This window comes from Notamacropus eugenii, chromosome 5, assembly GCF_028372415.1.
Source record: "Notamacropus eugenii isolate mMacEug1 chromosome 5, mMacEug1.pri_v2, whole genome shotgun sequence".
Classification (NCBI taxonomy): Eukaryota; Metazoa; Chordata; class Mammalia; order Diprotodontia; family Macropodidae; genus Notamacropus; species Notamacropus eugenii.
The window spans coordinates 21316533-21332870 of record NC_092876.1 but is presented as its reverse complement, the minus strand read 5'-3'; the positions used below and the strand labels follow the sequence as shown (position 1 = coordinate 21332870).

Genomic DNA, 16338 nt, shown 5'->3' with positions numbered 1-16338 from the left:
ATGCTGTGGATAAGTTCACTTACCTTGGTAGTGTACTTTCCAGGAATATACACATTGACAATGAGGCTGATGCATGCATTGACTGAGCTAGCTCAGTGTTTGGGAAGGTCTGTGAGACAGACCTTTCCTCATGATCTCTTAAATTGTCTTGGGGTGGAAAATTGCTTCACCCCATCTTTTTTGTTGGTTCTACCATCTAGAATTTGTTTTGAGATGTTATTTTGTGGTTATTTGAAGGTGAATTTGGAAGAGTTTAGTGGAGTTCCTGCCAAATTGGCTTCACCCCCCCCCCTAAAAAATACATTTCTACCAAAAAGAAAAAAATATTTAAACTGCTTCAAAGATCTTTAGCAGAGCCATTTATACTAGAGCAAAGAAAACAGTATCTTCTATTGCTTTTAGAAGGCTGGATCAGGTGGAGCACAAGAAAGTCATCCAATGTCTGACTCAACCCTTTCTGGGATGTCCTCCCAGTGCCAAGAGGCCTTTTCTGCCTGGGCTCTGAGGCCCTAGGATCATCTCTATCCTGTAATCAAACTTAAGCCAGGACCTCAAGCCCCTGCATTTATCTCTGCCCTATCCCTGGTCTCTATCAGCTCCCATGCCATGAGAATGACCCTCTTCTGCCCTGGAATTTTAGTATACTGGCCTCTAGTCCAGGGCTCAAATTTCGCCTAGACCACTGCCCACCAGGATGGTCACCCCTGAGAACTCTGATTCCCTCATCCCTTCATTATCTCTCTTTCTTTTATCTGCTGCAAGAATTAGACCCTCCTTCTGAGCAGAATGATTGCCATGATAAAACTTTGGCAGTAGACTAAAATAAAGTAATGGATCCTATAATTTGAGGTCTGAGCAGTAAATGGCCCCTGGGAAAATTGAGTTTCTGCATGCTACCATTTTTAACTGCAAATCCAGATTTGATGAGACTGAATTTGTGTTCTTATGTGTTCTCTTAGGATAACTGTGATATTTGATCTCCTATAGGCAAATCATACTTTAATGCCAAATTTACTTAAAATTTGCATTACAATATGTTTAGAAATTGTAATTACAAAAATTAACAGCATAATTAGATTAAAATTACTCTACTGATCTCTAAATGTGATTAGTCTAGATTGTAATGTGATCAGTCTATAGTGGCAATTTGATAGATGGATAAAATGATTTTCTATGCAAGATAATTTGTAAATACATTCAACTGAATCAATGTCATTTGACTGGAATAAGTTCTTGTTTCCAATTGGTTTTGTCAAAGATTTGTATTAAATCTGTAATACTGCTTATGTTATTATGCTTTTGATTTTTTATTGCGATTTTTGGAAAACCATTGTGTAAGAAATATTGTTAATTTCAAAATTGATTCCTAAAGGGTGATTCAGTTGTATTCTTAGGAAATTAAGTCCCCTTTTGGATGCCATGAAATGAATCTGTTAAGAGAATGTGTTTACAATGTTTAAAAGCTTAGTATTTTTATTGGGTATATTTTGCTTTAAAAATAATAATAACTTAGTATTTGGAAAAAGTGCAAAAGATCCTGTAAATTCTCCTTATCTGGGACTAATTAGGTGTCTTGGGACCTTCTCATTGGGCAAGTTAGTTCATAAAATCTTCTCAGTCCTGGGAAAGAAGGTGCTAAAGAAGGCTGTACAATTCTAAAGTGGTTAAGTGCTTTACTAAGTGATACAACCTCTAACAGCCAAAGTAAGGTTTGGAGTGGAAGGCTTACAAATTTCTTTATAATACAAAAGTTTTTATGAGAATTTTTCTGGCCAGTGATAATGGAAAATTATAAAATTCCACCTAGAATAATAGGTTTGGCAGTTATATCTTTGAGTCACCTCAGTTTCAACAGACTTGATTCAAAATGAGATGCCTTCTCATTTCTAAAATATACAGAAAACTGATTCAAATGTACAAGAATACAAGTCATTCCCCAATTGATAAATGGTCAAAGAATATGAACAGGCAGTTTTCAGAGAAAGAAATTAAAGCTATCTAGAGTCATATGAAAAAATGCTCTAAATCACTATTAATTAGAAAGATGCAAATCAAAACAACTCTGAGGGACTATATCACACCTATCAGATTGGCTAACATGACAAAACAGGAAGATGAGAAATGTTGGAGAAGATGATGGAGAGCTGGAACACTAATTCATTGTTGGTGGAGCTGTGAGCTGATCCAACCATTCTGGAGAGCAATTTGGAACTATGCCCAAAGGGCTACAAAAATGTGCATACCCGTTGACCCAGCAATATCACTTCTAGGACTATATCCCCAAAAGATCATAAAAATGGGAAAGAGTCCCACATATACAAAAATATTTATAGCAGCTCTCTTTGTGGTGGCCACAATCTGGAGATCAAGGGGATGCCCATCAATGTGGGAATGAATGAATAAAGTGTGGTATATGAATGTAATGGAATACTATTGTGCTATAAAAAATGATGAACAGGAAGACTTCAGACAGGCCTGGAAATGTATGAACTTGTATGAACTGATGCTGAGTGAAAGGAGCAGAACCAGGAGAACTTTATACACAGCAACAACCACAGTGTGTGAGGAATTTTTCTGGTAGACTTAGTTATTCATTGCAAAGCAAGGACTTAAATAATTCCCAATGGACTTTTAAGGCAAAATGCCTTCCATATCCAGAGAAAGAACTATGGAATTCAAGTGCAGAATGAAGCAGATCATTTTCTTCTGTACTATGTTTTGGTTTGTTTTATGATTTCTCCCATTCATTTTAATTCTTCTATGCAACATGACTAAGGTGAAAATGTATTTAATAGAAATGTATGGGTAGAACCTATATAAAACTGTATGCTGTCTCAGGGAGGGTGTGGGGAGGCAGAGGGGAGGGCGGATAGGGAGGGAAAAAAATCTAAGATATATGGAAGTGATTGTGGAACAGTGAAAACAAATAAAATAATAATAAAAAATGAGACCCCTCCTTGAATAAAATTGATGTTGTCAGATCTTGTAAGATATAAAATAAGAGAAAGGCTCAGAGATGCTCATGATTTGGGGACTCAGGTTAATTCAAGAAGCATTTTGAGAAAAATGATAATGTTCTTTTTATATTAGTAACCAATTTTATAAAGAGGAACCAAAGATGCTCTTTTTGCTTTCTCATTCAAGCCCAGTCTCTCAAGGACATTTCTGGTCTTGCCCCAAAATTCACCCCACTCAGGCCATCTTATCTAGGTGGAATTTCTTTTAAATTTCAAATCCACTGAAGTTGTGTGTGTGACAAAAACTGGCCATTTTCTTTTCTGTGATCTGCTCTATCCCTTATATGGTGGTGAATTCTTCCACTATTTAGAAAAGTGTCTTCTTGGTTCCTTTAATTTTATCTGAGGTGACCTTATACATCTAAGTCATGAATTCATTAAGAGCTAATCTTGGTCAACAGTGTGAGACATTGGTATCTGTTTTCTGCCAGTCTACTTTCCAGTGTTTCCAGCACTTTGTATTAGTTAGTAAGTCTTGACTCCACAGTGGAGGTCTTGAGGTTAATTGAACATGTAGTTGCTGTGCTCATTTTCTTTTGTATGTTACACACCTGATCAATTCCATTTCTCAGAATCTTTATTTTTAAGTAGCACATAATACTCTGGATGACTACTGCTTTCTAGTATAGTTTCAGATTTGGTCTTGCTAGGCCTCCTTCCTAGAATATTGTCCTTTTGAAGAGAGCACGTCTTTAGAGTTGGAAGGGAATATAGAAGCTAAGTAACGACTAGAGGAAGCCAATCTCATTTTAGAGACCAGTAGAAACAAAGGTTGTTCTTTGTCCTACAGAGCTAGAGAGTACCTTAGTCAGGATTTGAACCCAAGACTCCCTGATTCCAAATCCAGAGCTCTGTGCTTTATAAGTATTGTCCTCATCTCCACTGTTCTGAATATCAATTTGAGCTAAAAGTGTCTGAATTGTCCAGATGTTTACTATGACGCTTATGACCAAAGGAAACATAATCATTTATAAAACTAGCATTTCCATCGTAATTGAAGTCTTGCTTTCATTTTACAAATATTTTCTCATTTAATGCTCACATCAAGCCTAGCTGGTAGATGCTCTTATTATTCCCATTTTACAGATGAGGAAACTCAGGCAGGAATAGGTTAAGTGATTTACTCAGGGTACAGTTAGTAAGTTTCAGAGACCAAATTTGAACCCAGGTCTTGTGGCTCCAAGCACAGCAAGCACTCTTATCTCCAATGGGATACCTAGCTGCTTAAAGAAAGCATGACAGAAATATCTCCAACAGATACCAAAATATTTACGTGAGGACTTTTTGTGCCAGCAAAAAACCAGGAAACAAAGTGAGTCTGACTTAATTGGGAAATGGCTGAAGAAGGTACAGCATATAAAATAGTGAGGAGTAATGACAAATACCAGGATTCCTGAGAAAAATTCATTGTGTTTATACAACTTTCTGTACAATATGCTATTTGGGATTTCTAATGAGGTCCCTCATACTGGCAGGTCAAATAAAGTCTGTGCTTCATTAGCAGACTTGTTAATTAGATCCAAGACTTTTATCTCTAGTATGAGTTCTCCAATGAACAGTCAAATATGAGCTCCAGGTAAAGGAAGCTCTTCCCACAAATTCTGCTTCCATAAGCCTTTATTCCAGTGTGAGTATTCTGGATCTCCCTCTTCCAGAGAAAACCATGTCCCTTTGAGAACATTCATAAGTCTTCTCTCCACAGTGGATCCTCTGATGTAAAGAAATGATCTCAGACTGAAGGCCTTCTCATCTAGAGTCCATATAGAGCTCCTCCTCAGAATGATTTTTCTGATGTTAAACAAGCCTTGTACTTCATTGCAATACCTTTCCTCATTCATCACAGTGATAAGATTATTATCTGGAAGGAATCCTCTGATGGGAAATAGGGAATGGCTTTATGACACTGGTTGTATTCCTAAAGGGAATATAACCCTTTCAGCGTGGATTCTATCATGGTCAGTAAACTTTGAATTGTAACTAAAGGCTCCACCACATTCATGACATTCATGAAGTTTTCCTGTGGATTCTCAGGTGTTCAGCAAGGCTGGAGCCTTTCCACACTGACTACATTCAGAAGGTTTCTCAGTAGTGTGGATTCTCTGACATTCAATTAGATTGTATTAAATCACAAAGCCTTTCAGCATTGATAATTAAGCACACTGATTGATTCATAAGGGCTCTCTTATGTGGATTCTCTGATGTGTAGTAAGATTGGAGTGCTGTCTGAAAGTCTTTCCACACTGATTACATTCATAAGGTTTCTCTCCATTGTGAATTCTCTTATGTGTAGCAAGACTGCACTTCTGTTGGAAACACTTTCCACATTGATTACATTCATAAGGTTTCTCTCCAGTGTGAGTTCTTTGATGGAGCACAAAGTTTGGTCTGGATCGGAAGGCCTTCCCACACTGATTACATTCATAAGGTTTCTCTCCAGTGTGTGTTCTCTGATGCGTAATGAGACCGGACCTCCTTGTAAAAGCCTTTCCACATTGATTACATTCATAAGGTTTGTGTCCTGTGTGAATTCTCTGATGACCAATAAGGGCTGATTTGTAGCAGAAGGCATTCCCACATTCATTACATTTATAAGGTCTCTCTCCAGTGTGAATTCTCTGATGCCTAGTAAGGCTTGATTTATAGCTGAAGGCCTTCCCACATTCATTACATTTATAAGGCTTCTCTCCAGTATGAATCTTCTGATGTCTAACTGGATCTGATTTTAAATGAAAAGCCTTCCCACACTGATTATATGCATGTGTTTTCATTCCAGCATCAAATCCAGGATGGTAAGGAAGAGATGAGTGATGGGTTAAGGTTGCTACAACTTCATTACATTCATAAGGATTCTTTCCAGTGCAAATTTTCTGATGGCTAATGATTTTAGAGTTCTGGCTGAAGGCCTTTCTTCCTTCATTACCTATATAAAGCTTTTTGCCAGTATAACTTTTCTGACGTCCAGTGAGGTCTGAACTCAAGTTGAAGGCCATTTTCTCTTGATTACCTTGATACGTTTGCATTTCAGGAGGCTTCTCATGGGACTGAATAAGCTCTGCCTTTTCAGTAAAGCATTTGTACTGAAAACAGTCATTCCTTGGGGTCATTGTCTTACAGTGATTTAGGACTGAATGATGTATGAAGGTCTTTCCAACTTCATCAGATTCATAAGGATTCTGTGGATTTTTATCTACCTTAGTATCAGAGTCACAGATTTCTCTCACACTGAAGTCACAGGGACCATCACTCATGAATCTCAGCTGGCCAGCTTCTTCCACAGAAAGGCTCAGGTTGGTAGCAGTCTCATTCACTTTAAACATGCTTACTGCAGCTGAGGAAACAAATATATACATACATACATACATATACACACATGCACACACACACACCTACAAATATATCATCCCTCAAGTGGCATAAAAGAAGTTAATGTTTTATTCTATTTCCCCAGTTAAAAAGAATGTTTAAACCTAAATAAACAGACCCAATCATTTGAAAATGCTATTAACTCTCACCCACAGCATGATTTAATTTACAAAGAGTTTCATATACAATAACCCTAGATCTTCACAGCAAACCTATAACATAGGTAGGGCAGGATTCTCATTATGCTTCACCACTCATGCCATGAGCCCATAATGACTGAGTGACCTGACTTGACCCATATCCATGTAGATATAACTAAGACTAGAACTCAAGCCCTGTGACTAGTTCCACTCCTTCCACAGCACTAGATGGCCTTTCTCCATTGCACTTTCAATAGTTTCTTCAAATGCCTTTTTTTTTAAAACTTCTTATTCTGTCAATCTCAGTTAATCATCCTGGTTTTTTATACTGATCAGATTTGATATCCTATCACATGGCCATTATTAATTTCACATACTGTTGAGAAATATATTTATTCTTTTTTAACTCTCATGTAATACTATTAAGTTGTAATCCAACTTTTCTTATATTCTATTAAGGCCAGTAAATATTTTGTTATTTTCTTTACATATACTAAAAACTCACATAAAGATTTCCTTGGCAAACTATTTTAATTTATTTCTGTTTCCATGTCTGGGATCACAACATGTTTACCAACCATTTTTTTTGTCTTCCTCTGAAATATAATACATTCTGTTTGGTCCATCACTTCTTTAGGACAGCCATTATTCATTATCCATGTGTTTTCTACAATGTATCTTCATTGATTCCAAATTATCAAGATGAGACATATAGTGATTTTGGTGTTCATGCAGAGGTGACACCAAACTCTGTTGATTTCTGACCAAATGCAGCAAATTCTTTCAGTTTATCAACCTAACATCAAATTGTTTCCAAACTACCAGAAAGGTTTGACATGCAAGTGCACATCCTTTCTCAATTCATGGTCATGCCCTCATTTGCATTTTGTAAACTGCACGAGCATAACAGAATAAACTGCACCGTATTCAAAGAGTACCTAGTAATTTCATGTCATTAGTGCTGTAATTTGCACATGAAGATGTTACAAATGTTTGTGTTCTTCCAGTGCAGAAAGCAGGGTCTTTGAAAACATGATTCCTGGGAGTGCACATTACAACCTTCTTGAAAGCATCATGGATCATCACACACATTCTGCACAGACTTGACTTTGCTTCTCATTGCACTCAAGGCTATTTTCTGGTTTGAACTTCTTTTCTGTTTATGTTACTATTCTTATATCTAGTGAATTTTCAAGAGAACTAGTTGGCCAGCTAGGTCAGTCATTCCACAGAGTTTCTGAGGAAGTGTAGCCAGTGGCAAAAAGAAAGAAGAAAGTTAGGTCAGAGGAGGTCTTTCCTAAAAAGGTTGTTTTATCCACTTAACGCACTATTTCTCGTTGGCCAACAGAAAAATGTACCTTCTATACAGCAATTAACCACTCATTTTGGTGACTGGTTTGAAGGCCAAAAATAAAATATGAATTTCCATGTCTCAGTAAGAGAGCATTTTCACTGTATTCTGACTATGAATCAAAAGACAGCTCATAGAACAGTAGATAAAGAGTTGGACTTAGGTAGACATGAGTTGAAATTCTAGCTTAGACACTTGCTAGCACTGTGACTCTGCCTGCCTTTGTTTCCTCAACCGTAAAACTGAGATAACAATACCTACCTTTATGCATTGTTGGGAAGATCAGATGAGAAAATGTCTATAAAGTACTTAGCTCAGTAACTAGCACATGTCAAATAGTATCAAATACTAATGATTATTTACTTGTTACTGTCATCATTAAATTGACTTGATGCAGAACCAAATTGTAGATGGGCTTTGTCAGGGAAATACTGCAAACCCTTGTTCAGAGAAAAAGTCCAGCTTTGAACTTAATTTCATATGTTGTGTTTTGTTCTACATATTCCAGATTACACTTATTTGATTAAAAATGCTATTTCAATTTTTAAAAATCTATGAAATAAGAAAATTTACATTGAGGTCTTACAAGTAACAGCAAATATGAGTTCTTGTTGGATTAAAACAAAATCTTCCAGAAAGTTCCAAATTAAATTTTTATAATTTAAAGTAGAAGAAAATTTTATATTTTATAATTATACTGTGAAATGAAAGTATTAATTTGGGGCATTGTGGGCTACAGTTATCTCAGTCATTTTCATTAAATAAGTAGCAAATGCATGAAATAAAAATGCATCAATTAAAAGAATATTATGAGTAGCAGATTAAATGACTAAGTGGCTACACAACACACTTTATATTGGTTCCTGAAAGGAGTTCTAAAAATAAGATTTAGGGAACTATTTTTCTGGAATTATGGTTTTTCATTGCATTGATCAGTGTTGCTATAAAATAAACTCTTCTCCTAGTTCTGCTTACTTCTCTCTACATCAGTTTGGACAATTCTTTGCAGGTTTCTCTGACTCTGTGCCTTTAATCATTTCTTCCATTTCATTCCTGGACTATCATTTCTTCAGTCATTTTCCAATATATAAGTATCACCTTTGTATACAGATCTTTGCAACAGCAAAAAATGGCAGCTATAATTTTGTGTTGAAATGGATGTTTTTCATCTTTCCATGAACCTTTTAGTTTATAGGACTAGTGGTTATAATGGGGTCAAAGGGCACAGAGGGGAATGAGTTTAGGGCATAGTTGAAAAAGACATTGCAGAATGTTATCCTTTCATTTTAATACTTTGTGAATCTTTCTGTCAAAGATATTTCTTATACACAACATGTTTTCTCTTTCTGCTTTCTAATGCATTCTGTTACTCATTTTTTTTAAGATGAATTCATCTCTTGCACATTATATTATGAAAATTAATTAGGTTTTCTCCATGATATCCTCTGATTTTTCCCCTTTCCCCCTGCCTTAATCCTTACCAAAAAAAATACCCAAAAAACTACATGGGAGAAGAAAAGGGATCAATGCCAGTAACCAATCATTGACATGGCACGATCCCCACTCCTTACCTCACCTTGGCTTCCATTCATTCCAGTCTCTGATGACTGGCTGGAGAACTACCTTAAAAGTCCCTTATCCTTTTATCTCCTCTATCTGAAGCTTCCTCTGTGGTGCAAAGTTATTTTCCACCGTGAGGCAGCCAGGTGACACAATGGAGAGAACACTATGCCCAGAGTCAGGAAGACTTGAGTTCAAATCCAGACTCAGACACTTGTTACCCGTGGGACACTGAGCAAGTCATAATATCACTGTTTGCCTCAATAATAGTAGCAACTGCCTCCCAGGGTTTTGTGAGGAATAAATGAGATAATATTTGCAAATTGTTTAGAACAGAGTAGGCACAGTATGAATATTAGCTATTATTACTGGGATTTTCTTCACTAACTCTACACTCCTTAAACTACTCTTCTCTTCTAATCACTTATTTTCCTCTTGAACTTAATGTATTCCAATAACAAAAGACTTGCTTTTGTCTGGCTCAGATAAGAGTGAGGCTCATGATCTGTTGCTTCTTTCCAAACCATCTCTGTGTCTGTATACTAGATGGTAAACTCTGGACAGCAAGGACTATCTTTGCATCCCCAGACTTATACAATGCTGAGAACACTGGCATTTACCAATACACTGAGTGCCTGACTGGGCCCAGGGCTACACCTGGTCCCAGCCTCTATCTCAATCCCTGGATTCTGGTCTCTCTCATTTTCAAATGCAGGTTCTGACCTGTGGATGCCTCTCTCCTACATCCCTAGTCTCCTTTCACCTTACTACCCCCTTCATATGTGCAATTATCGGTGGTTCAGGCCTTCTCTTTTTTCCTTGACCAAGGACACTCTATTTCCCAACTCCATGTTTTCTCTGGCTGCCTCTCATGCTCACTCTGGCTTCCCTGAAGTCCCCTCTAAAACCCTTCATTCTACAATAAGTCTTCTCTAGTCCTCCTTACCTTAGTGCCTTCCTTCTTTTGAGTAGTTCCAACATATTGTCTTGCCACTAGACTGGGAAGTCCTTAGGAGCAGGGTTTGTCCCCTGCCTTTATTTGTACCCCTGGTGCTTAACCCATGCTCTGGAATATAGTAGGTGCTGTAAGTAAATGCTTGCTCACTTGAAGAAAATCTAGGAAATAATTCACATTGGACAGTTTTAGACCCTTTTCGAATGCTTTCAGGAGAGTTTTAGGCCCCAAAGCTTCAAACAATGACTTCTTATAGATGAATGAAGGCTATAGAATCCAACCACTTCACTTTTACAGATAGGGAAACTGAGGCTCAGAGATTCAGTGACTTGCCCTGGATCAAAAGTATCTAGAAAGGAGTTCTAGGTCAGTTCTTCTTGTCCCCAAGGCTAGCACTCCTTTCACTACAACATAAAAAAATGCCTTGTGATAAGATCAGTCATATATCTGTTTCTGTCTCACTCACCTGGATAAAAGTTCTTTAAGCCTTTGGGCCCCAGATTCCATGGTGCTTCCCCTTCTTGGAAATAGGAGATCAAATCTTCTCTGGTAACTGGAAGCCCTAGGCATAGGAAATACGGGAAGCATGAGGATGGAGAGAAATTTTTAATTTGGTCCTCTTTAGGGAAAGGGGACATGCAAGGACCACAGGGTGGTTTCCAGAATTCTTCAAGGGTAGTTTCTAAGGTATTCACTGTGAGGATCTTTGGAGAGAGGATTTTTGAGTCATGCAGCCAATTGGGAATCAGAAAATTATAGTTTTCACCTCTTTCATAGAAAAATGGGCATGCTCCATAGCTTCCATTATTTAGAAATTAGAGGCAGCTGGTAGTGCAGTGGTAAGAGCCAGGAGTCAGGAAGGCTTGATTCTAAATCCATGGCAAGTGGTACTTTCTAATAAAGGTTGTCTTGCCACAGAATTGCCGCAGTTTCCCTTATTGTTCAATTTCACACATAACATTAGGCAGGATTAGGAGTAATGAGCTACCAACTTACAGTCATCAATGAGAAGACCATTCTAAATTCTAGACCCATTCCAAAGAGGAAGGCATTGCTTTGGGAAGTAGGGGTTCCTTCACTGCCCACCTTCAAGGAAAACCTGAATGAGCAGTTTCCAGACATTTTGCAGAAAAAATTCATGTCCAGTTAGAGGTTAGACAAGATATGACCTCTAAAGGTCATATCTTAGAGGTTGAGATTCTCTAATACTGGATGGATTTTTTTACCTGAAGCTGCCTCAATTAAAAAAGACACAACTTCAGGAGAAACAAAACAAGGTCCCAGAGTTGCCATCACATAATTCAAAGACCTTACAGAGGAAAGCCAAATAGCAGGAGGACCCTGTGGAGAGACCATGTTCCCCTTTGAAATCATTCACAAATGCTCATAATCTGCACAGTATATAAGGAAGATAACACTCCTCTGATGGCAGATTTGGAGTTACCAGAGGAAATGATCCTTACCCAGGCAGAGAAGGTTCTGGATATTCTCCAGCATGACCTTCTTGTATAGCTCTCTCTGAGAATGGTCCAATAGGCACCACTCCTCCTGGGTGAAGTCCACAGCCACATCCTGGAATGTCACCAACTCCTAAACCATCAAATGTCACAAGATTTAGAGCTGGGAGACCAGAATTCACCTAGTCCAACCCTCATCGACTTATAGGAGAAAACTGAAGCACAGAATTCTCAAAACTCCAATCACCTTTATGAAGGTCAGAGCCAACACTTGAAACCATAGTCAATAACAGCCCAATGGAATGTTTAGAAAAGCATTTGAGAATCATGTTGCATTAATGAAAGCTGGAGAAATGTCTTAATATGAAACGCTTCTCCCTATGGATCAGGGAGAAGATAAGTACTCTACCAGTGAGGTATGAGAATGTGTGGAGGAGAAAAAGAGAAGGTGATATGAAATTTCTTCTCATCAGAAGTGTCATGAGTGATATGTTAAGAAAATTCTATGACGAGTTTGTGAGAAGCTGGCAAGGACTGTGCATTCTGGGGGGAAGGGTTACCATGATCACTGAAGAGAGAGCAAAGAAAAGGCAATTGTCTAATCAATTTTGTAAAAGGTCTTAATAAAGTCATATCTAAATGAAAACATGAAGAGGATTCTTAAGAAATAATATTCACAAGCTCGGTTAAACTGAGTGGTATGGAACTGTTTCCAGTCAAGTGAAGAAGAGTTATCTGTTGTTGTATTGAGGGCTTAAGGTGATACTAGGTGTGATGCTTCATAGACAAAACTGCTTTTGTCTTTCCTTTATCATTGCTTTCACTTGTTAATGCCACCTGTCCTTTCTTTTATTAATTTATTTATTTTCAGTTTTCAACAGTCACTTTCATAAGTTTAAAAATTTTTCCTTACTCCCTGCTCCATCTTCAAGAAGGCATGTGATCTTATATGGATTCTACACATACATTCTTCTTAAACATGTTTTCATATTAGTCATGTTGCATAGAAGAATTAAAACAAATGGAAGAAACCATGAGAAAAACCAGAACAGAACAAAACATAACACAAGAGAATATAATTTACTTCATTCTGCATTCCAGTTCCATAGTTCTTTTTCTGGATGTGGATGGCATTTTGCCTCAAGAGTCCTTTGGAAATGTTTAGGTCTTCACGTTACTGTGAAGGGCTAAGTCTATCAGAAATAGTCCTCACATACTGTGGTTGTGACTGTATAATGTTCTCCTGGTTCTCCTCATTTCACTCAGCATCAGTTCCTATAAGTCTTTCCAGGTTTTTCTGAAGTCAGCCTGTTTGTCATTTCTTACAGCACAATAGTATTCCATTACATTCATATCCCACAACTGGTTCAGCAGTTCCTCAATTGATGGGCATTGTCTCAATTTCCAATTCCTGGCCACCACAAAAAGAGGTGCTATAAATATTTTTGTACATGGGGATCCTTTTCCTATTTTTATGATCTCTTTGGGATACAGCCCTAGAAGTGGTATTGCTGGGTCAAAGGGTGTGCACATCTTTATAGCCCTTTGGGCACAGTTCCAAATTGCTCTCCAGAATGGTTGGATCAGAGCACAGCTCCACCAGCAATGAATAAGTGTTCCAACTCTCCCACATCTTTTCCAACATTTATCATCTTCCTGTTTTGTCATGTTAGCCAATCTGATAGGTGTGATGTGGTACCTCAGAGTTGTTTTGATTTGTGTCTCTCTAATCAATAGTGATTTAGAGCATTTTTTCATATGACTATAGATATCTTTAATTTCTTCCTTTGAAATTGCCTGTTCATATCCTTTGACCATTTATCAATTGGGGAATGGCTTGTATCCTTTTAATTTGAATCAGTTCTCTATATATTTTCGAAATGAGACCTTCATCACAGATACTAGTTTTAAAAATTATATTCCCATTTTCTGCTTCCCTCCTAATCTTGATTGCATTGGCTTTGTTTGTGCAAAAACTTTTTATTTTAATGTAATCAAAATTATCCATTTTGCATTTCATAATATTCTCTGTCTCTTGTTTGGTCATAAATTTCTCTGCATAAATCTGTCCCTTGCAAGGACCCTGACAATTCTCACAACGGCATCAAATGAGATAATATTTCTAAGGCTCCTGACAAGCAGCAGACACCATGTGACTAGCCTCCAAACCCTTTCCAGGCCTCTTACACCTTGGTCATTTTCTTTCCTCTGACCCAGGGTCACTGACCTCCGGGCTGATCCTTGACCAAGACCCTCCTTCCCTTGACCCTATAGATGTCCTCCCCCCACACCTGGGCCTCCTGGTTTCCTTCACATCTCAGCTAAAATCGCCCCTTCTGAAAACATGCTTTCCTGGTCTCTGACACTGCTGAGCCTTCCCTCTCAGGGAGTCCCCCACCCACACTCTACAGAGCTTGTTTGGACATAGCTCATGTGATGTTCTCTCCCCATTGGAGGGCATGTGGGGTCATGGAGGTCAGGATCTGTCATGCCTTCAGCCTTCCTTTGCATCTGCAGCAGATTGTCACAATGCTTGGCACAGAGGAGCTACTTTCTAAATGCTACTGACAACCTAAGAAATGGCAAATGGGAGGAACTCAGAGAGACCTGGGGAAGCTTGTGTGGCCTGAGGCAGGAGAACACGAGCAGAACTGGAGCAATTTCTCCTCTGCTGACATCATTGCCAGGAACAACCTACATCTTACAAGATAAAGCTTCCTTGGCTCTCATGGATTCCAGGTTTGCTGATACTGGTCAGGTCTGTGAATGGACAGCACTCACCTGGGATGAGGATCTCTGGGTGCCAGGGGCCATTCTCTCTGGTTCTAGACTCTCTCCTTGGAAGATGCTTGGTGGTCTGCAAGCTTAGCAGCAGAGCGAGAAGGATCTTAGAGTAGGGGACATATTGTCTTTGCCTTCTCTGCCTAGGCTGGACACTGGTCTACCAGGAATGACATTGAGGTCTCACAGAAGTTGCAAAGGCTCTGACTCTGCCCTCAGGGGAAAGACTCCAACCCAGTGGTGAGGGCAGCAGGGAGGAGGTGAACTTGTTCTGAAACGTAAACTTACCACCCTCACTAAGACCATCTCTTGGGCCCCAGCCCCTTCCCCCATCCTTCTGCAGAGACCTGGGAGGCAGAAGGGGTTGGGGATCCCAGATGGGATGAGACCAGGCAGAGCCTCAATGGCCCTAGACTCAGAGCTGTGCCTCCACCTGATGCCATGGGTGAGACATGAAGATTGAGAGGCTGGGACCCAATGGTGAAGCTGGGGATGGCACCATGGATCCTATCAGATGTGACAGGGAGCCTGAACATGATGCAACAGAGGGAAGCACCTCCCAGAGCTAGGCTTGTGAGAGAGACCTGTTCCCGGCCCAGCTGCCAGATGCTGTCCAAGAGGCCAGATGGGGACGTTGTGGCCCAAGGGAATGGGGCAGCCAGCAGAAGCAGGGTGCAGGGAGAGGTCCTTGCTCAGACCTACCTGGGACTTCCACATGCAGAGATGGTTTTTAGAAGGCAGAGAGATCTCTGCTCCGAGAGGGGAAAGCAGAGAGGTCTCGGTTCTGAAACAACGCAGCCTCAGAAGACGAAGGCAGAGAGATCTCACCCCTGAAGAACGAAGTCAGGCAAGAAAACAGAAAGCTTTCAGCTCAGAGGGGCAGGCAGAGGGATCTCAGTTTCAAGTTCCTGTTTTCAGGAGGCCCATTCTGGGAGGGTCCTCCTAGTGCCCATAGCCCCGCCCTGCCCAGCCACTGAGGCCCCCAAGGATGGGCCCTTTCCTCCAATCACACCCAGGTCTGAAAGCTCAGGCCCCTGCCTGCTTCTCCTCCCCCAGCCCTGCTTTGGAATGGCCCCCTTCTCCTCTCGCCTCCTCCTGGGCCACCAGACTTCATCCAGGGGCTGGGATTTCACCTAGCCCCTCCCACCAGCCTGGTCATGCCTCTCCCTCCCTCCCCCACTTCTTGGCCTCCCTTCTTCCCCCTGCTCTGGGACTCAGACCCTCCTCCTTCTCAGCAGACTAGCCTGGCCTTCCTCCAGCTCTACCCCTGCTACAGCCATCTTCTTCCTCACAAAGATATGCCCACCTTCCATCTCTCCTGCGGCTCCCAGACAATCCCCTCCCCCAATGCCCTCACCCCCCAGCCCTCCCTGCAGCTTGGAGCCCAGACTTACCCAACCCAACTTAATTCCCCTCCATCTGGACATTTACCACCTTGGCCTGTCTTCATTCTTAACCTGCCATACCCCAACCCCACACTAAGGGGTCCTTTTCCTTTATCTCATTATTCTTCGCTAAGGGACATTCTCTCAACGGAAGATAGCTGGATCTTACAAGGGAGCTGAGGCAGGAAGTGAGGACACCTGGGTCCCAGGGCACATGTTATCAATCTTCTCTCATTTCCTATTCATTGACACAGATCTCTACATCTCCCTCTAAGAGCAGGGTCTTGGCTGCTACCAGATGGAGCAATTGAAGTCCTTCCCCTGGGAGG

At 40.0% G+C, this 16338-nt stretch overlaps 1 protein-coding gene across 2 annotated transcripts; it reads right to left on the bottom strand.

The window, feature by feature from the left end:
- Window positions 1–4407: 4407 nt before the first annotated feature.
- LOC140508345 (uncharacterized) lies at window positions 4408–15694 on the bottom strand. Of its 2 annotated transcripts, XM_072616192.1 has the most exons (5): window positions 15327–15694; window positions 14625–14707; window positions 11850–11976; window positions 10853–10948; window positions 4408–6345 (listed from the first exon to the last, which is right to left on the bottom strand). In XM_072616192.1, the coding sequence occupies exons 2-5, from the start codon at window positions 14655–14657 to the stop codon at window positions 5186–5188; spliced, it is 1416 nt and encodes a 471-aa protein (XP_072472293.1). In that variant the 5' UTR covers window positions 14658–14707; window positions 15327–15694; the 3' UTR covers window positions 4408–5185. The 2 variants fall into 2 exon arrangements, with proteins under 2 accessions (XP_072472293.1, XP_072472294.1); XM_072616193.1 differs by lacking the exon at window positions 14625–14707 and having other exon boundaries at window positions 15327–15456.
- Between the last annotated feature and the right edge of the window lie 644 nt (window positions 15695–16338).

Bases quoted from the DNA above. Each gene is read 5' to 3' on its own strand.
- LOC140508345 (XM_072616192.1), bottom strand. From the start codon at position 14,657: ATGGCCCCTGGCACCCAGAGATCCTCATCCCAG. The intron at 11,977-14,624 runs GTGAGTGCTGTC...TTGATGGTTTAG, and splicing joins CCCAGAGATCCTCATCCCAG to GAGTTGGTGACATTCCAGGA. The intron at 6,346-10,852 runs GTGAGTGAGACA...TTGTTTCCTCAG, and splicing joins CTTAAAGAACTTTTATCCAG to CTGCAGTAAGCATGTTTAAA.